Source organism: Myxine glutinosa, chromosome 1 (genome assembly GCF_964187855.1).
Source record: "Myxine glutinosa chromosome 1, kmMyxGlut1.1, whole genome shotgun sequence".
Taxonomy (NCBI): domain Eukaryota; kingdom Metazoa; phylum Chordata; class Myxini; order Myxiniformes; family Myxinidae; genus Myxine; species Myxine glutinosa.
This window is the reverse complement of record NC_136261.1, coordinates 319,612,713-319,634,104: the sequence shown is the minus strand read 5'-3', so window position 1 is coordinate 319,634,104 and position 21,392 is coordinate 319,612,713. Positions and strand designations below refer to the sequence as shown.

Below are 21,392 nucleotides of genomic sequence, written 5' to 3'. Positions count from 1 at the left end.
CATCTCGTCTTCAGTTGTCATACCCTTCCTCCCGTCCATGGTACACGGAATCTTGTGGTGAGGCTATTGCCCAGAAACAACTTGCTTTCGTCTCCTGGAAAGCAAATCCAATGGAAGGAAATCTCATTTCCTTTCACAAAGCCCGAAACAAGTGTGTGTCCACCCTCAGGAGAGCCAGGAAACAATATCTCTCCGTTCTCAGGACAGAACTCTCTTATCTGTCTCCCTCTTCCAAATCCTGGTGGCATCTGGTCAAATCTGTTTCTGGTGTTTGTTCCCCCTCCATCCCCTCCCTCACCTCAAACGGCCACACGGCTGATTCCGCACGTGAAAAAGCTGAATGCCTCAACTCTGTGTTTGCCTCTAAATCTTGTGTCCCAAACCCATCCCTATCTGTACCCACCGTACCCAGTCGTACCCAGCTGCTCCTGGACTCTGTGTCCTTTCCTCCTGACAAGGTGGAAAAGTTTCTGTCAACCCTCGACTCTGATTCTGCAACTGGACCTGACGGCATCAGCCCACGGGTCCTAAAATCCTGTTCTTCCGCTCTTTCACTCCCTCTCTCTGTTCTCTTCACCCTCTCTTTTGCTCAAGGTCATCTGCCATCTGTTTGGAAATCTGCCAACATCACCGCTTTGCACAAAAACGTGCAAAAACAGATCCCAGCAACTACAGACCAATCAGCCTTCTCCCAATTATCAGCAAAGTCATGGAATCCATCATTGCTTCAGATATGAAATCTTTCCTCTTCTCCAATGGCTTGATCTCTGATCATCAATTTGGTTTCAGACCTGGTCACTCAACTCTGGACATGCTGCTTCTGCTTTCTCAACAATGGATGGAGGTCCTCAATGCCAAACAGGAAATTACAGCTGTCTCCCTTGACATATCACGTGCCTTCGATACGGTCTGGCACCCCGCTCTGCTCACCAAACTCTCCTCTTTTGGTATCCATGGAAATCTCCACGCATGGCTGGCGGACTTCCTCTCTCGTCATAGTCAACGTGTGGCCCTGAATGGGTTTCTCTCATCTCCTCTTCCTGTTCAGGCTGGAGTTCCCCAAGGCAGTGTTCTGGGCCGTGCTTTTTCTGGTCTTCATCAATGATCTCTCTGATTCTCTTGAAAATCCTCTCTATCTCTTTGCTGATGACTCTACTCTCTGTCGCTCCATTCTTCATCCCTCAGATCGGCAGTCTGTAGCCTCCTCACTCTCTGCAGACCTGGACAAAATCACAGACTGGGCATACAAGTGGAACATGTCTTTCAATCCTGACAAATCTCACACTCTTACGATGTCTCTCCGAAAAGACCGACTGGACAACCCTCCCATCCACTTTCTGAATAATCCTCTCCAAGAAGTTCTGTCACTCAAGCTTTTGGGTCTCACTATCTGCCATGATCTTTCCTGGGAAAACCACATTTCAAATCTGGCCTCCAAAGCCAGTCGCCGACTGGGCATCCTCCGTCGTGCGAAGTCCTTCCTTGGCACACCTGAGCTCCTCACCACATACAAGGCTTTCATCCACAGCTCAATGGAATACTGCTCTCCCCTCTGGGCTGGTGCACCTGCCTCACACCTAGCTCGTCTTCACGCTGTTGAAACCAAAGCATTCAGAATCATTGGAATCTCCCGCGATGAAGCTAACTCCAAGGGCCTCTCACTTACTCACCGCAGGCAGGTTGGTGGTCTTTCCGTCTTCTACCGACTCCTCTCTGGCCTTGCCCCCCCAGCTCTCTCTGGGCTCTGTCCAGCAAATATTCCCTACAGGTCGCACAAGATCTGCCTGCAACCCTCTTATGGTTAAACTGCCAAAATCAAGACTCTCTGCTCACCTTCACTCCTCTTTTCTCCCGCCTCTGGAACAAACTCCCTCACTCTCTTCAATCCCACTCCACCCTCCAGGTCTTTAAAACAGCTGTTCACCACCATCTCTTATCTTCCCCCATCCAAAACATTGATCTTTTCTATCCCCGCTAATTTCACCCCAATTCCACTTTTTTGAAATACCAACTTCTGTCCTGGAAGTCCTTGGTGTCCTTGTGTTTGATACTTCTGCCACCCCCCTCCCCCCAAGCCCTCTCCCTCCCACACATCTCCCTGCTCTTAAATGTTGTGTGCCCTCAAGTGTTTGTGTGCTTCCCCTTCTCTTGTCTTTCGCTCCCTCTTTTTATATACTTTGTTTGTCTGGTTGATTTGTTTGTGAAGTAAATGTCAGCTCTTTCACGAGCCTCGATTCAGTATCCAAAAAAAAAAGAAAAAAAGACGAGTGTTAGTGAGACAAGCAAAGCGAGTTGAACTATTGCGAATTTTTCGGATCGGTCCCAAATAGCGTGTTAGAATCTCCTTTCGGTCCCCACTCGTGTGATCAAAAATAAAGGATAGAGCGGGACGCTTGCACCGATCAAGTCAATTCTCACCCTTGACTGTTGAACACCATTTCTCCATAAGATTGGCAAAAAAATACTTGAGAAGATGGTTAATAATTTTTTTTGGAAAAAGAGGACACAAACCCATTTCTTTGTAATGCACATTTCTGGTTAATAACCATCTTCTGTAAAGTTTGAAACTGTACCATTAACAGGAGTAAATGTTGTTTTGTTTCCAGCAAGGAAAGCAAAATCAGCTTCTGGGTTTAAATGTAATGATGAGGAAACGAGGATGAACCAATGAGGGGTTTCACTGTACCGTTTTTAAAATTACAGGAAAAGCTCGGGCCCCGAGGCAGCGACCCCTCCTTTCCCCCCCCCCCCCCTCCCACCCCACTCTCAACACCCATGCTAACAACACCTCCACCTTTGCTGAGCTCTCTTGCATGGGCAATGCTACAAAGTTATAACCAGGTGGAGTTCAATGAGCCACAATTTAGGGCTTACCTGATGGCCTAGAGATACAAACACCCTCCTCCAAGATGTTGAGTCTACATCGGAATCCCGACCCAGCAATAAACTGTCATCACGGTGTTTCACAGATTCATCATCACGTCCCTGGGATGGATGTTAAACAGCTGTCCCATCTGCCACCATTAGTTGGTGTACGTTTAAGAGCCCACAGTGTCCTTTGCGAAAGGTAGGCGAGCTATCGCCAGCATCCTCGCCAAATTCTAAATTCCTGCCTTAACCCATAGACGGCACTGCATCAGTGGCACAGCTGTGCCCTCAGCCAATGATGGCATCCCCACAGCCTTGTACCGCATACGAAAGAAGTAGATGTACTCCGCACATGCTTGTATTCTTGTATTTTCATGTTACCAATTTCGCTGCCCATTCCATAAAACAGGAGATGTTGCAGCAAATCAAAGTGCATCACTGGACAAATTAAGAGCGAACAAATGTCACATTATAACCAAGCGGTAAGTGAATGTGTGTTAAAAGGAACTCTGCTGTGACAAGCCAGCAGTGCTGAAGCCATTACATGACACTTAAGAAAGATAAAGCTTACATTGCCCAAAGTCAAGATTGAACAATCAAAATGGTTAGACTCACGTCGATTTCTGTTAATAGTTGGAATTATCTTGTATGAAGGAGTGGAAAAACGAATAAAAACAAAACAACAGAATGAGAGTCATTGTTTGCCATGATGGCAGATGCATAAACTACTGAGTGTCAAAACAAGTAATATAAACAGGTCCTCCTGGCACATGACAAAGGATGTGGAAAGGTGGTAATGTTACTCCTTTCCATGCAGCGAGAAAAAAAACTCACCAAAAATGATAAAAATAAAAAGCCTAACAAAGTCCATATATAGAAACAATTACCGGGATGAGCTGCGTCGTTTTGGAACAAGTGTCAGTGTTTGGGAAACTGGGCGCTTTCCCGTAATGACCGGCTGGGATAACAGTTTCATCGTTGACAATCCCAAAGAAGACGTGGCCAAGGGAAGTACTATGCCTGGTGATGCAGTTGGAGCAGGGGAAGATTCAGCCATACGTGGAGCCAAACCTTGTTGCTCAGCAGACAATCCACATGGTGCTGTGTGCAAACAGATCAATAAGAATTGTATGAGTGCATACGATAATGATCCAACAAGTTTTTGTTTCCGTCTACTGGAGTGAGTATTTTTACTAAGCAAACTGTGCTTCAAATCAGAGCAGAGTCCTTGGTAGGTTTGAAATAGTACTTGGAATAATATATATATATATATATATATATATATATATATATATATATATATATATATATATATATATATATATATATATATATATATATATATATATGTATGATGTATGTATATATATATATGTATATATATATATATATATATATATATATATATATATATATATATATATATATATATATATATATATATATATATATATACAGTGGAACCTTGACTTACGAGTTTAATTCGTTCTGTGACCGAGCTCGTAACTCAAATTGCTCGTATCTCAAATCAAATTTCCCCATTGAAATGCATTGAAATGCTATTAATCCGTTCCAGCCCGCCAAAAACCACACCAATTTTTTTTTAAATATACAGTATATATAAAAAATATCTCGCGCTTTATATTTCACCTGTATGCAGCATACAAGTTGGCAGGATGGCCTGGACTGGAGGTACGCACACTTGACTCTAAAGTCTAAACTGTCCAGCCTGGGTTTGAATCCCGACCCAGCTATAACCTGTCATGGGTGAATCACAGGCAGGGTGATTCATCAATGTGTGTACCGCTAAACTGGGCGCCCCGTTTGCGTCCCATTAGTTGTTGGATGTTAAGGATCTCACCGTGTTTTCCACAAAGAGAAGGCGAGCTATCGCCGGCACTCTGAACAAGTTGTGGCCTGGCATGGCATGAACATGAAAACATGAACATGAACATGAAATGTTCGACATGAACATGAAATTTTCCAAAATAACCAAAATGCGAAAACAAAAATGCAGCGCTATACGACAGAGATACTGTACGTGCACGGCAAGATAACCACGTGACCGGAACCCACCTGGCGGCGTAAACTCAAAATAACCGAAATGCGAAAACTAAAATGCAGCGCTATACGACAGAGATACTGTACGTGCACGGCAAGATAACCACGTGACCGGAACCCACCTGGCGGCGTAAACTCAAAATAACCGAAATGCGAAAACTAAAATGCAGCGCTATACGACAGAGATACTGTACGTGCACGGCAAGATAACCACGTGACCGGGTGGCGAAAGCTCGTAACTCGGATCTCGGCTCGCATCTCAAAGCAATAAACCGCCCGAGCGACGGCTCGTATCTCGAAAAACTCGTAAGTTGGGGCACTCGTAAGTCAAGGTTCCACTGTATATATATATATATATATATATATATATATATATATATATATATATATATATATATATATATATATATATATATATATATATATATATATATATATATATATATATATATATATATATATATATAATATATATATATATATATATAAATAAATAAACAAACAACATCAAATAAACTTATCACTTTCATTTTTTGAAATGTGCAGCTTCACAAGCACGTTTCTTCAAATGTAATGGCTGATTATGTAACGGAAACTTCACTTCAATCACCAGGTTGATCAACAATGGCATGCTTGAGTGGTTCTGTGTAGGGATATTTCCCTTTAAATAATGACCCTCATAATGAAATCCTTCAGTTCTTGTGTTTAGACATTCATTTACTGCTGTCTATAGTCACTCTAGAGGCTTCTGACAAGGAAAACAACAAGAAAATTCAGATGCCACGCCTGACATCTGAACAACGTTTAAGGGCAATTGGGATGCTTGAGGCTGGTGTAAGCCAGCGAACAATTGCCCAACGTCTTGGTTGCTCACAACCTGCAATTTCCAACCTGGCCAGGCGTTAAGGTGAAACTGGAACTGTGAATGATGGTCCACGAAGACCACAGGTAACCACCCCAAACCAAGACTGCTGGATTGTGCTGCAGCATCTTCGTGATCGTTTCCGCCCTGCGACGCAAACAACTGCAGTGACAAAGGTCGCCACAACAACCGCATCAGTGTCTCTACTGTGCGGAGGCGCTTGAGAAGTCGGGGCCTAGTGGTAAGATGTCTTTGCAGAGGTCCAGTGTTGAACGCAGTGCATCGGCGGAACAGACGAAGATTGTGTCTGCAGCATCACCGCTGGACACAGCAACAGTGGAGTGGAGTCTTCTTCAGCGATGAGTCCAGATTTTGCCTCCATGCTGCTGATGGGCGTCAGCGGGTATGGCGCAGAGGTGACGAAAGGTATGCATCATGCTGTATTCGCCAGATCAATCGTTGGGGAGGACCCAGTGTGATGGTATGGGCCGGCATTTCCACCCGTTTCAGGACACCTCTGGTCGTCATTGAAGGCAATGTCACTAGTCAGCATTATGTCAATGACGTTTTGAGACCTCATCTGCTGCCATTTATCCAGGCTCAGCTTGACATCACAGTTTTCCAGCAGGACAACGCTCGACCCCATGCTGCTCGCCTGACCACCAACTTCCTCCAGGAACAGGGTGCTGAAGTGATGCCTTGGATGTCTTATTCCCCTGACCTCAATCCCATTGAGCATTTATGGGATGAGCTTGGTCGACGTCTTGCATCGAGGAGATCAACGGCTGTCAATCGGCAAATGCTCATTCAAGGCTTGCAGGAGGAGTGGAGCAGACTTTCCCAGGACCACATCAGACGCCTGGTACAGAGCATGTGTCGGAGGTGTACAGCCTGCATCACAGCTCAGGGAGGACACACACGATATTGAGGACTGCTGTCATTCTGTCCTTGACTGTTAGGGGTGTTGTGTTCATTCCTGTGTCATTTTGTTTTGATTGTATTCAGGTGCGTGCCTTTGTGTTGCAGTGCTGTGACTTTTGTTGCACCACCCCTTGGGATGTTCATGCTTTTTGTTTTTTGTGATTGAGGCAACCTCGTGTTTATTGACATGTGTTTAGTAAAGATAGCTGACCTGTACCTCTGTGTTCAAATATTTTTCATCTTTGCGTGGAGGATTTCAATGAGTGTCCTTCTAAAGATTTGATAAGTTTATTTTGATGTTGAGTGTATATATGTATATATGTATATATGTATATATAGCTGCGGTTTTGAGATTGGCACATTGAAGGCATTAAAGGTTAAAGGTTTGCCCCCCATAGTTAGTCACATGAGCAACATCTAGGCCCATTTGTAGTATAGTTATGTCTTAGTATGTGTAAGAATAGGCCATTTCCTCTCTTAGTACCTGTGTTGTGTAAAGACAGGAGAGTAGGCCCTACATTCATTTTGCTCCCACCTCCAATTCTACCTCTATGGGCGTAATCCATCCCGCGCCCCACTTGGCTATCCCCTAGTCAAGCTATCACGAGGTAGGCCTAAAAAGGTGGGGGCGGCGTTGAGGTCGGGAGCAGCAGAGGCGATGACGGTAAGAGCCACCAGCCAATCAGAGCTCGAGCGGAATGGCATGAGGGCGTGGTGAAGCGCGCCTGGTGAGTTCGAGAAGGTTCGCGGGGCGTGCCTATATAACCCGCTGCCCTCGAAAGGACTGGCAGAGGATAAGCGCGTTGCAAAGGAAGTGCAGAGAGGGAGCTTGATAAGAGGACTCGCGTGCATACGGCAGTGGCAAAGGACGTGAAGAGAGAGAGAGACGAACGTGCATCACTCGCCGTTGTTGAACTTTGACCTCGCATTAGAACGTGCGCGCCAGGAGATAGAACAAGAGGCGTAGGCCGTACAAAGTACGTGGGCGCAGCCATACGCGCCGGTAACGCATATAGCGCTTTTCAGCCACGCGAGTAAGCGCGGCCATAACCGCAAGTGAATAGCAGCCAGCCGCACCAAAGTCCGCTCCCTACCGCTCGCCCCATGATAACCCGCTCCGAGCTCCTGCTTTGACCTACTTCCATCTCCAATGGACGTGCAGGAGGCCGGAGAGAGCTGCACGGGAGCCATCCCTGGATGCGCTGGTGAACATCGTCCTGCCATCTGCAATCCCCGTGTGAGTGTGTGTGTGTGAGACGGGCCCGTTTGTCCTGGGTATTAAGGATAAGACTGTATAAGGCTGCTCTGTGTCCCTTTCCTTCTACCATTGTATAGTGTAAATAAATTCTGTTCTTCCTTCTACTTCGATCGCCTTTGTGATTTCTCCATTGACTAAGCGTGGTACGAATAGAACCGCTTGAATCGGGTTCCACCATCCATAACGGCGCGGATCACGTGTACGCAACCGCTTGGCGTATCACCAACACACATGGTTCGTGCGAGGCTTATCTCCTCGTTTCAGGGCAGCGCTAGTACTTAGGTAACAGCGAATTTGGTCCTCAAACCCTATTTAGCGCTGTCCGGAAGGGACGTCATAGGTCTCGGGTCGCACCAGGTCAGTAAAGACAAGGGGATTAATCCCCCCTTGATAAGGAGAGAAGGCTGGCGACAGATCCACAACAATATATATATATATACATATAAAATAAACACAAACAAATGGAAACACAAAGAAATGACAAATGAACCAGAGTGTTGTGTTGTTTAATGCGATTACAAGTTAACATCGACATTCATGTTCTGTAATGACAGCTGTACCAAACAACAATAAAAAATATTGCCTAAATTATCCTTCACATCACTGAAAGCCATGTTTTCATAGCAAATGGACAAAACTCTACAAGTAAGTTCAATGCAGAAAGTCATTAGGTTAGACGTCAAGTCTACGCAATGGTTGCTTGTACTTTTAAAAATGCCTATTGTCAACAATGGAAGCAGCACACACCATTTTGAAAGTCTTTAATATGACTAGGCCGGGGTCAGGTTCAAACCACCGACCTCCCCAAATCCAGAGCGGATGCTCTAAGCATTATGCCATATGTAATGCTTTTACATTGACAAATGTTAGCATCAAAACAAATGTCAGCATTTTCAATGTGTACGCCAGGCTGGCAGGATGGCGTAGAGGTACACACCTTCAACTCAAAGCTTTCTAGCCTGGGATCGAATCCCGACCCAACCATAAACTGTCATCCCAGCATTTCAGTCAGGGTTATCGATAAATATGTGCATCGCCCCTCGGATGGACGTAAAACCGGCAGTCCCGAGTCCCCTCGGAATCCACCGCCAAAAACCTGACGCAGGTTGATCGGTCACAGCGATGACAATTCTGTCGCAGGAATCCCTTTCCCGGAAAACCGAAAGTTCGCTCGTGACTCTTGCTCGCCAACGTTCGCTCCAGACCGCAAGCAGCTCGGCTCCTTCTTGTCCGACTCTCGCGCTCCGCCCTCTTTCTCTCCTCTTCCTCGCAGTCCGGTTCCCCATCCGGTTTCCTGTTTCTTTTAACATTAACTTTTTTACCTTTTGAAAACAGTTCATGGACAATAAACCTTTTGAAAACAATAATAGTACATGGAATCAGAAATATTTACAGTGGATGCAAGCCACCACAACGGAAGTGACGAATCCGTAACACTTCCCCCCCCTCAAGAAAGAAAGTTTGAACATAGTGAAAACTTTCTTTGCAGGGAAAAACATTTTTTGAATGAAGGTTAAGGGGTTGTGATCAAAAATCCAAAACAAAGCAAATCTACAGCACTTTTTGAAGGAGACCGAGCTGAGAGCCAGGTTTCATGGTGGATGGGTGATGAGGCCTGGAAGTATTCACTACATGGACGCCTTTAGGAACGTGGAGTTCACGGTTAATCAGTGTAGGAATCTTGGCTCGACTGCTCCGCAGCATTCAGTGCTTCAAACTCTTCCTAACTCTCATAATAATCACGGTTGGAGCGCTTGTCACTGTAGTCACGTGAATAGCGGTCTCCTTCTCGGCCACTACCCTGATAATCATCCCTTCGGAAGCTGCCGTAACTCTGGGAGCCTCCATAGTCAAACTCGACTGCGGCCACCACCAAAACTACGACTCCCACCCCGGGAACCATAGCCACCCCTGAAACTACCTCCACGTTTTCCTCCTCTGTGGCCCCTTCGACGCCCATGGCCTGCCTTCTCTACTGTTATGGTCTGACCATCCAAATCCTTGCCCTTCAAATCCTTTTCTGCATCTTTGGCATCGTTTGTGATTTCGAATGTTACAAAGCCAAACCCTCTTGACTTTTGCGTCTCCCTGTCCTTTATCAGCTGCACTTCCAAGAGCGGTCCATATTTGCCAGAGACAGAGTCCAGAACATCTTCCATTGTTTTGAAGTTCAGTCCACCTACAAAGAGCTTGCCAACATTGCCTCCATTCATGACTCGTGTGTGCTGACACTTAGTTTCATGGTACTTGACAACACGTGTCTGTGCAAAGCGTGACGTCAGTACCTTCTCCTTCTCTTCAGAGCGCTTCCTACCCATAGCACGAGTCGCGGTACAGGATGGAAAGATACCCGGAATCTCCTGCTCTAACTGTGCAGAGTTATTTCCCATACTAGGCTTTTCAACAAACATCGGGTCACCAGAAACTTGACAACCGGCCAAATCATTCCCGATAACAAAAGATATTCCCTCTACAGGTAGAGTGGCTTGTAACCCTACGGTGACCGGTCCTGACACCAAATCAGACTTCAAATGGATGACGTGAAGTGGGGCTTTAACACAGCCATCAACCCCCTGTAAAAGAACACTAACACCAGTTGCCGTCTTCTCTGACAATGGCAAAATGCCCTCAAGCATCAAAGATTGATGTGCTCCTGTGTCCCTCAATACCCTAACAGGTCTCTGGTTAGTCAAGTCTCCATCCCAGGACACAAACCCCTCTGAAATAAAAGGTTTGCAACCCTCTTGAACAAGGTCGTTCTGTGAAGCCGTAACTTTGGCATTGGAACTTTCACAAGGCACTGTCCTCCAAGGACGATTTCTCGCATTTGCCAATGCATTCGGAGTTGTACTAGTCTGACTCCGCTCCTGATTTTTCCTTTCCAGGGCATAACATTGGGACATCAAATGTCCAGGTTTCTTGCAAAAAGCGCAAGTAGGCCCGGAGGAAAAACTCGTGGTCTGCCTCGAGCCCCCCGGAAGATAAGTCTGTCTTGGAACTGTAGTCTTCTGATCCCTAAAAGTCACGGTATCAGATTTGTCCTCATAGTCATCTCTAGGCCGCCCCCATGAATATTCGTTCTCCGCACCGGATGTACCATAACTCCCATGGTGAACTCTAGGCGGGAAGTTAGGTGTGTGGAACCCCATCCTGTGTGTCAAGGCAAAGTCATCTGCCACGGTTGCTGCCTCATACAACTCTGGTACCTTCTTTTTTTCTTTTTTCTTTTTTTTGAATACAAGATCGAGGCTCGTGAAAGAGCGAACATTAATCACACAGAAAGACAAACAGACACACAAAACAAATAACATCGGGAGCGGTAGACAAGATGGGGAGAGAGGGGGAAGGACACAAACACAACATTTGAGAGCAGGGACCGAGAGACATGGAGACATCGAGAGAACTGTGGGAGGGAGAGGGCTTTGGGGGGGAGGCATGGGAAGGGGGGGGGGTGGGAGAGGTATAAAACATATGGACACTGCCAAGACTTCCAGGAAAGAAGTTGGAATTTCAAACAAGGTGGATCTGGGGTGAATTAGTGGGGGTAGAAAAGATCAAGGTTTTGGATGGGGGAAGATAAGAGATGGTGGTGAACAGCTGTTTTGAAGACCTGGAGGGAGGAGTGTGATTGAAGTGAGTGTGGGAGTTTGTTCCAGAGGCGGGAGAAAAGAGGAATGAAAGAGTGAAGGTGAGCAGAGAGCCGAGATTTCGGCAGTTTAACCATCAGAGGGTGGCTGGCAGATCTTGTGCGACCTGTAGGAATATTTGGGGGACAGAGCACAGAGAGAGCTGGGGGAGCAAGGCCGGAGAGGAGTCGGTAGAAGACAGAAAGACCACCTACCTGCCTGCGGTGAGTGAGTGAAAGGCCCTCAGAGATAGCTTCATCGCGGGAGATTCCAATGATTCTGAAAGCTTTGGATTCAACAGCGTGAAGCCGAGCCAGGTGTGAGGCAGGAGCACCAGCCCATAGGGGAGAACAGTATTCCATTGAGCTGCGGATGAAAGCCTTGTATGTGGTGAGGAGCTCAGGTGTGCCTAGGAAGGACTTCGCACGACGGAGGATGCCCAGTCGGCGACTGGCTTTGGAGGCCAGCTTGGAAATGTGGTTTTCCCAAGAAAGATCATGGCAGATGGTGAGACCCAAAAGCTTGAGCGACAGAACTTCTTGGAGAGGATTGTTGAGAAAGTAGATGGGAGGGTTGTCCAGTCGATCTTTTCGGAGAGACATAGTAAGAGTGTGAGATTTGTCAGGATTGAAAGACATGTTCCACATGTTTGACCAGTCTGTGATTTTGTCCAGGTCTTCAGAGAGTGAGGAGGCTGCAGACTGCCGATCTGAGGGAAGAGGAATGGAGCGGCAGAGAGTGGAGTCATCAGCAAAGAGATACAGAGGATTTTCCAGAGAGTCGGAGAGATCATTGATAAAGACCAGAAAAAGCACAGGGCCCAGCACACTGCCTTGGGGAACTCCAGCCTGAACGGGAAGGGGAGATGAGAGAAATCCATTCAGGGCCACACGTTGACTACGACCAGAGAGGAAGTCCGCAAGCCATGCATGGAGATTTCCATGGATACCATAGGAGGAGAGTTTGGTGAGCAGAGCTGGGTGCCAGACCGTATCGAAGGCACGTGATATGTCAAGGGAGACAGCTCTGATTTCCTGTTTGGCATTGAGGACCTCCATCCATTGTTGAGACAGCAGAAGCAGCATGTCCAGAGTAGAGTGACCTGGTCTGAAACCAAATTGATGATCAGAGATCAAGCCATTGGAGAAGAGGAAAGATTTCATATCCGAAGCAATGATGGATTCCATGATTTGCTGATAATTGGGAGCAGGCTGATTGGTCTGTAGTTACAAGGATCTGTTTTTGCACCTTTTTTGTGTAAAGCGGATGTACTTCTTTTCCTCCAGATGTACTTTAATGTCCTCGTGGACACACTGTTTGAATTCCTCCAACAAGATAAATTGTCGCAACAGTTCGAAGTCTTTCCCAATCCCCTTCGAATCACACCACCGATCAAACATGGTTTCCTTCATTCTGACAAACTCCACATGGGTCTCACTCTCCCTCTTCCTGGCATTCCGGAATTTTTGCCGGTAAGCTTCAGGGACCAATTCATAGGCTTTGAGAATGGCTTTCTTCACTTCCTCATAATCTGTACATTTGTCAATCGGTAAAGCCGAAAATATATCTTGAGCTTTACCCACCAGAACACTTTGCACAAACATAGTCCAGAACCCCACGGGCCATTTTAGCATTTGAGCCACTTTCTCAAAGTGTAAAAAAAACTTGGCTACCTCCTTTTCATTGAGGGGTGGAACCAGCTTCACGTGCCTACCAACATCCCAGGTGTTCTGACTAGTTGTCGAACCAGCCGGCATGGATGCTACTTCTCCCCGTTCTCCCATTAATTCCAGCTCCTTGAGTTTAACTTCCTTCTGATACTCCATGTCACGTGCCTTTAACTCCCTTTCGGCTTTCCTTTCCTCTGCTCTTTCCTTTGCTCTTCTTTCTTCTTCAGCTCTCCTTTCCTCTGCTCTTCTCTCCTCGAGTTCTCTTGCAGCTCTCCTTTCCTCTGCTTGCTCTCCTTTCCTCTGCTTTTAACCTTTCCTGGCTCTGCAGTTGCATCTCCATTTTCCGGCGCTCCACATTTTCTTTTTCCTCGGGTAATCAATCCAAGGCTACCTCTGTCCATGTTCCCTGTCCCACCAGAGATTCTACCACCAATGTCTGCATCTCTGCTTTCTTCATATTAACTCAGACCTCCAAGTTAAAATGTCTGGCCAATATCAAGAGTTCCGATTTTTTTTAACGCTTGGAACTGTGCCTCATTAGGGGACGCCGCAAACTGTTCTGCGTCAAACACCATGGTGACTATTAGTTAGCACATGTTAGCTTTCACACAAAAATTTCCAAATTTTTTGAAAAATTTGGGAATGTTAGAAAAATTCCAAATTTGGGAATTCTGGGAATGTTAGAGAATTCTATCCCGGACGAATGTTATCAGGGAATTTAATCCCGGACGAGGATCCCAATTTCGAGCCCACGAGCCAATTGGACGAGCCCCCAATTTCTGTTACGTGCTCCACCCCCACCCTCTGGTCACGGTGTACCTCCAAGCCCCGAGAGGAGTCACGGCAGAAAAATGTGTTATTGTGTCTGTCAAAGATCAATGGAGAAGCCACCCCTATTGTTACTCACAAACACATATTGTATTAAGATCACACAATAATAACAGTGCAACAATAATAGTAATCAAAAGTACAATCAATATGTCCTATGATGGTACCATCAGTTTCGTAATATATAACTCAATGTGCTCCAAGTGAGTGAACCAATAACATTCCCCAATGTCTCTTATTCCTGGCTTCAAGCCAACGTTGACTCGCTCCAGCGATCGCCAGAACGATGTCCAATCGAGACGAGAATCCCGAACGGATGGCAAGTACAGTCACACAGCCGAAGCTGCACAAAGGCGCCCTCAAGGCGACTGGGAAATCCAAAGGCGCCCTCCAGGCGACTGAGAGATCACACCCTCGGGTAAAGACTTTCATGGCTCACAGTCGGCGACCCGCAAATTAATCTTCAAACGCCACGGTGCACACACGCACACCAGATACGTCTGAAAGCGGTGAAAACGGCTGACGAAGCAAAGAAACCTTGCTCGACGCATGAGTCAAAATGGCCGACAACCCGTTCTTGAGACGTAACGGCCTGGCGATAATTCTCCTCGGAATCCACCGCCAAAAACCTGACACGCAGGTTGATCGGTCACGGCGATGACAACTCTGTCGCAGGAATCCCTTTCCCGGAAACCCGAAAGTTCGCTAGTGACTCATGCTCGCCAACGTTCGCTCCAGACCGCAAGTAGCTCAGCTCCTTCTTGTCCAACTCTCGCGCTCCGCCCTCTTTCTCTCCTCTTCCTCTTCCTCGCCGTCCGCTTCCCGATCCGGTTTACTGTTTCTTTTAGCATTAACTTTTTTACCTTTTGAAAACAGTTCATTGATTAATAAACCTTTTGAAAACAATAATAGTACATGGAATCAGAAATATTTACAGTGGATGCAAACCATCACAACGGAAGTGACGAATCCATAACACTTGTAACATTGATTTGTTTAGGTTTGTAGAGTGTGACCTACAAAATGGATGGCCGACATCACAAGATGACAAGAGTGAAAAGACGACAATAACACAGTATGAAGAAATGGGCTGAATCAGAAAGTAGGTCACAATGTTCCTTACAACAGTTTAGCAACAACACCAATAGGGCAGCAATCAGATAGACAAGTGCTGAAAGTGCCTGAAAATGAAACACCCACACCTAAAAATGCCTGGTTAAAATAAACTCATGATAACCTCGTTATTACCCTCGCCAGAGGAGAGGGTATTGCATTTGAGTCCGTTTGTTTGTTTGTTTGTTTGTTTGTCTGTCTGTCTGTTTGTCTATTTGTCCGCACAGAATAAATATGATTTTCTCTGCAACCCTTGGTCCGATTGACAGGAAATTTTCACCACAGGTGCAACTCCACCTGTAGAATTTTTTAATGATAATTATTAAGTCATAGGTCACGTGGTTTGGGCGCCATCTTGGAAAAATCGATAAACTTTGCACCTCGATATCTCCGGAAGTGCTGAATAGAAAAAATTGAGACATGGCTCATTGTAAAGAACTCTCCATGGGGAATAAAATATGTTAATGATGATGTCATAGGTGCCTCCATTATAACGTCATAATTCGACAAGTACAAAACTTCATCCAATCGAGATGAAATTTATTGAGCATCATGTCGGCATAAACTGGTGGAGAAAAAAAAAATGACATCATCGGTCACGTGGTTCGGCCGCCATCTTGGAAAAATCGATAAACTTTGCACCTCGATATCTCCGGAAGTGCTGAATAGAAAAAATTGAGACATGGCTCATTGTAAAGAACTCTCCATGGGAAATAAAATACGTCAATGATGATGTCATAGGTGCCTCCATTATGACGTCATAATTTGACAAATACAAAACTTCATCCCATCAAGATGAAATTTCTTGAGCATAATCTAGGAATAAATTAGTTTAGAAAAAAAATAATGACGTCGGTCACGTGGTTCGGCCGCCATATTTATTTTAACACAAAAGCCTTAAAAACCACCGAAAATTCATCCTGGCAAGGGTTTGCAATCTCTGATTGCTCATTATCGTTTGTTTTTCAATATTCTGATCATTGTAAACAAGCAAGTTGAAAACTAGCAAGTAGTCAATGGATGAGGGCAGGGGAGTGGGGAGTGCACCTCACTGATAGTTAGCTCGTCCCCGAAGGGAGAAATGGTTTCGCAAGAGTGTGTGCGTTTGTACAGGGCATATAAGTTTTTTTAACCACTGGAGATTTGTCATCAAATTTTCAACAAACCATTATTATGAAAACATGTAGAACACTAATTGATAAAAATTATCAATTTTTCCCTTTTTAGACGTTGTTTCTGTCAAGTTTAGCTTAAGTACAAAGTGTAAGTGGATGGGCTTTGCATTTCCAGATGCTTTGTAGTTACCATATATGGTATTGTTCAGGATGGCGTGTGTACCACATCCATAGGTACTAGGTAGCCATAAAATCCGGGGGGATTAAATTTCTACATACCCAGAGCGGGACAATGATGGATGTTTTTTTATGATGTTTCAAAATGTTACACGCACGCAGAAACACTCGCGCACAGTATATGTTCTAGGGAAAGATCAAAGAAAGATGTAGGATTGTTTCACATGATTTTTTTCTTGTGACCATCTCTACCTTGTTTACATACTTTTTGGAGTAACATATCCCTACATGCTTTTGCATTTAAAAAAAAGGTTTGAAAAAAGAATAAATATATCCACAGAGTACTAACATGGAATACAACCCAAAAAGGGGCAGTAGGCAATGACATCACTAGTTTACACTAGACCGGCACTCTGCAGAGCGCATACCTCCGCCAGGTTTAACAGTTCACGTTTTGCATCCACCGATAGGCCGGATCTGAATTCGGACTTGAACCAAAATCGAATTGGCTTGTTCTTGTCGCCTCACCAACTCATCCACCAAGTTTGGTGATAACTCGTCCAAAACTTTTTGAGATATTATGCAGCTATATGGCATATCGTTTTTGGCTCCATCTCTCAATGGTGAAGAATCACTTTAAAATATCGGATCCAGATTCGGATCTTCACCAAAATTTAATCAATTTGTCTTTGCGCCAGTATGGACCAGAAAATGACCGATAGTATCAGTTACTGCATTTTCAAAGGAAATGATAATGTGAAGCGCATTCGACAGCTAGGTTTCGTCCAAACATTCTTCCTGTATAAGAGGTCATGATACCGATGATGAACATGGTGAAGATTAATGTGAATAAGCATTTATTAACTATCACGACACAGTGTGTATTAATTGCGTAACTGAAGCAATGTTAAAAAAGTAAATACAAATCACACATTTGCAATTATTTAAAAAAAAAACAAAGCAAAAGTAACAAAAAAACACAAAAAAACAACAAAAAAAAACTTAACGTCTCATCGTCAGATAATATTTTGAAATCGGACATTATCAGAAGTTAACATTTGAAATCAGTCAGATATTTGGCTTCCGCTTCCAGTTCCTCTGGCAAAGAAGCGTCCTTCAAGCTCTTCATGTCATCATAGTTTAAGTATTTTCCCATTCATGTCCTTGTCAAATTTCCACTCGTTATTTTATTGTGTGTGTTACTGTGTGTTTCTAGTTAGTCTTGGTTTGTGATTCGTGCAAACTGGTGTGTAATTGGTCGTTTTCTGTTTGCACCGCGTGCGCGGCCTGGTACTTTGAGGCTTCCCTCCCCCGGTCGATGCTTTGTGAATACAAGTTCTTTCCTTGGCTATGTTGCTGTTTCTGTGATTTTCTTTTCTCCCCCTAACTCACATGAACATCTTACTAATCTAACGTTTTAAATACAAAAAAATAAAATAAAAAATCCCCCCGTCTCTTCTTCTCCTTCGCGGGCCCCACCCACATGTGCTGTTGTCTTGCCCTGACCCCTTTATCTCCTTTTCTTCCACTTCTTCCTTCCATCTCCAGCCGATACTCACCTTTCCAATTCTAGTTTCCACCATATTCATTCAACCCTTTCTCCTGCTTTCTCAGATCCACACCCTCACTTCAGGGAATTTTCCCAGATTGTTTTTTCACGGTTTTGTTTAAATATTATTCAAATATGTTTAAACTTTCCCCTGCAGTGTTTTTTTCAGTGGTTTATTACAACATGCTGTTTTTCTTCCCATTTAAAAGGCTTTTTTTCAATTTCCTCTTCAATTCATTCAATCTCTTACAGTTCTTCCTTTCTACATTCTATAAACTCACCTTCATTCCACCCCTCCTCTATCATTTTCAAACAGATCTCTGACTTGAAAATCACAATAAACACAGTTTGTAATAAATGTCTGTCATTAATCGTCCACTTTCAAAACTTCCCCCTCACCCCTCCTCTCCTAAGCTCACCCCATCTCTCCTAAGCTCCCCCCTCCCCTCCTAAACTCACCCTCTTAATCTCCCCCCTTGCCCAGCCCCTCTTAATCTCCCCCCCTTGCCCCTCCCCTCTTAATCTCCCCCCTTGCCCCTCCCCTCTTAATCTCCCCCCTCACCCTTCCCCTTCAAAACTCCCCCCTCACCCTTCCCCTTCAAAACTCCCCCCTCACCCTACCCCTTCAAAACTCCCCCCTCACCCTTCCCCTTCAAAACTCCCCCCTCACCCTTCCCCTTCAAAACTCCCCCCTCACCCTTCCCCTTCAAAACTCCCCCCTCACCCTTCCCCTTCAAAACTCCCCCCTCACCCTTCCCCTTCAAAACTCCCCCCCTCACCCTTCCCCTTCAAAACTCCCCCCTCCCCTTCAAAACTCCCCCCTCACCTCTCTCCTTCAGAACTCCCCCCTCATCCCTCCCCTTCAAAACTACTCCCCCCCCCCCCCACTCCTCCCTTTATAATCCCCCCCCCTACCATCTTTCTCCAATTCTCCCCCCAACCATATTTTTCCAATTCTTCCTCCTCCTCAAAGCTGCCTCCTCCCCACTTCCTCTCCCTTCCATCTCATACCTCCACCTCCTCGAACCTTCTACTTAACTCTTCCCCCCCCCCCCCCCCCTCAAACAACACCTCACTGTGCCTCATCCCATCACCATCAAACCTTTTCTCCTCCTCATCCTTCCATTTCCCCTAGCTCTTCTGCAATCTCTGACACACTATCAACAGCCCTCCCTACCTCCCGCTCTCACCCCTCATCTTACCCTAACCCTCCCCTCCCCTGTCCTGTCCTGTACCCGATGCTCCCCCTTGCTCTTCCTTAACGGTATGGACCTCAAACATCCGGATCCTTCGTTTAAACCAGATTGATCTCTCCATACAGGTTGCTTCTGACGAACCAGACTTAATCTGATAAACAGAAACTTTCCTCCTTCAAGATGTCTCTGATTCCTTAATATCTCTTCCTGGTTACTCCCTCCTCCGGTATGATAGACCTGAGCCTCGTCCTGGAGGTGGGGTTGTTATCTTTATCAAAAACTCTCTTCCTCACTCTCCCTGCACTGCCCTCTCTCCACCCTACCCCCAAGAGTACCTCTGGCTACGGCTTCCCCTTCGCTCCCACCTTTTGTTCATATGTGTGTTGTACCGTCCACCTGTTCAGGTTGGAGTTCCTCAATGCAATGTTCTGGGCCCTGTGCTTTTTCTGGTCTCTTCCTGGTTACTCCCTCCTCCGGTATGATAGACCCATGATCTCTCCGACTCTGGAAAATCCTCTCTTTCTCTTTGCTGAAGACCACTCTCTGCCACTCCATATCGCAACGCTCAGATCGGCAGGCAGCAACCTCTTCACTCTCTGCAGACCTGGACAAAATTACAAACTGGTCAAACAAGTGGAACATGTCTTTCAATCCTGACAAATCTCACTCTCACTTTGTCTCTCCGAAAAGACCGTATGAGCAACCCTCCCATCTACTTTCTGAACAATCCTGTTGAAGAATTTCGGTCACTCAAGCTTTTGGGTCTCACTATATGCCATGATCTTTCCTGGGAAAACCACATTTCCAAGCCGGCCTCCAAAGCAAGTCATCGACTGGGCATCCTCCGTCGTGCGAAGTCCTTTCTGGGCACTTTTGAGCTCCTCACCACATACAAATTTTTCATCGGCAGCTCAATGGAATACTGCTCTCCCCTCTGGGCTGGTGCTCCTGTCTCACACCTAGCTCGGCCTCATGCTTTTGAAACCAAAGCTTTCAGAATCATTGGAATGTCCGATTTCAGAATCTGCTGACTCCTCTCTGGCCAAGCTCCCCCTGCTCTGTCTGTGCTCTGTCCCCCAAATATACCTGTAGGTCGCACAATATCTGCCAGCAACCCTCTTCTGGTGAAACTGCCAAAATCAAGACTCTCTGCTCACCTTTACTCTTTCATTCCCCTTTTCTCCCACCTCTGAAACAAACTCCCACACTCTCTTCAATCCCTCTCCTCCCACCAGGTCTTTAAAACAGCTGTTCACCACCATCTCTTGTCTTCCACCATCCAAAACCTTGATCTTTTCTACCCACGTTAAAACACCCCAAATCCGCCTCTTTCAATCCCCCCAACTTCTTTCCCGAAATTCCTCGTAGTGAAATTCCTAGTAGTGTTCATTTGCTTTAAACTGTGTACTACTCCCTCCTCCCCAGCCCTCCCACTTCCACAGACCTACTGATGTCCTTGTTCTCTACTGTTGTTGTGCTTGTGTGTTTCCCTCCCCCTCCCTTCATTGTATGTTTTATGTGTCCGTGCATGTTGTCATATTCAATGTGTTAGCTCTTCCACGAGCCTCGATTCTGTATTCCAAAAAATATACAAATATATTTTTGACATGCCATGATCGACTTAGACAAGGAGTTTTTTGGTTTTTTTTGTATACCAAGTCGAGGCTCATGTAATAGCTAACACATAATAATGGGAGTGTGAGACAAGAAGGGGAGAGGGAAGCACAACAGTAGAGAACAGGGACATCAGGAGATCTGCAGAAGGGAGAGGGCTGGGGCGGAGTACACGGGATAAAGATGGACACCACAAGGACTTTCAGGAAAGAAAACGGAATTTGAAAAAGTTGGATTTGAGGTGGATTAACTGGGGTAAAAAAGATCAAGGTTTTGGATGGTGGAAGATAAGAGATGGTGGTTAACAGCTGTTTTAAAGACCTGGAAGGAGGAGAGGGATTGGAGAGAGCGTGGGAGTTTGTTCCAGAGGCGGGAGAAAAGAGGAATGAAAGAGTGAAGGTGAGCAGAGAGCCTAGATTTTCGCAGTTTCACCAGAAGAGGGTTGCTGGCAGATCTTGTGCGTCCCGCATAAATATTTGGGGGACAGAGCACAGACAAAGCAGGGGGGGCAAGGCCGGAGAGGAGTCGGTAGAA

General features: G+C 45.5%; 1 protein-coding gene across 6 annotated transcripts in view; it reads right to left on the bottom strand.

Moving 5' to 3' along the window:
* Window positions 1–21,392, bottom strand: part of MCRS1 (microspherule protein 1) — a 95,168-nt gene that overhangs the window by 66,929 nt on the left and 6,847 nt on the right. For all 6 annotated transcript variants that reach the window (XM_068096519.2, XM_068096506.2, XM_068096513.2 and 3 more), the window contains one exon: window positions 3,756–3,969. In XM_068096519.2, the coding sequence (XP_067952620.1) occupies window positions 3,756–3,969 (214 nt within the window). The remainder of the gene's footprint in view (window positions 1–3,755; window positions 3,970–21,392) is intronic.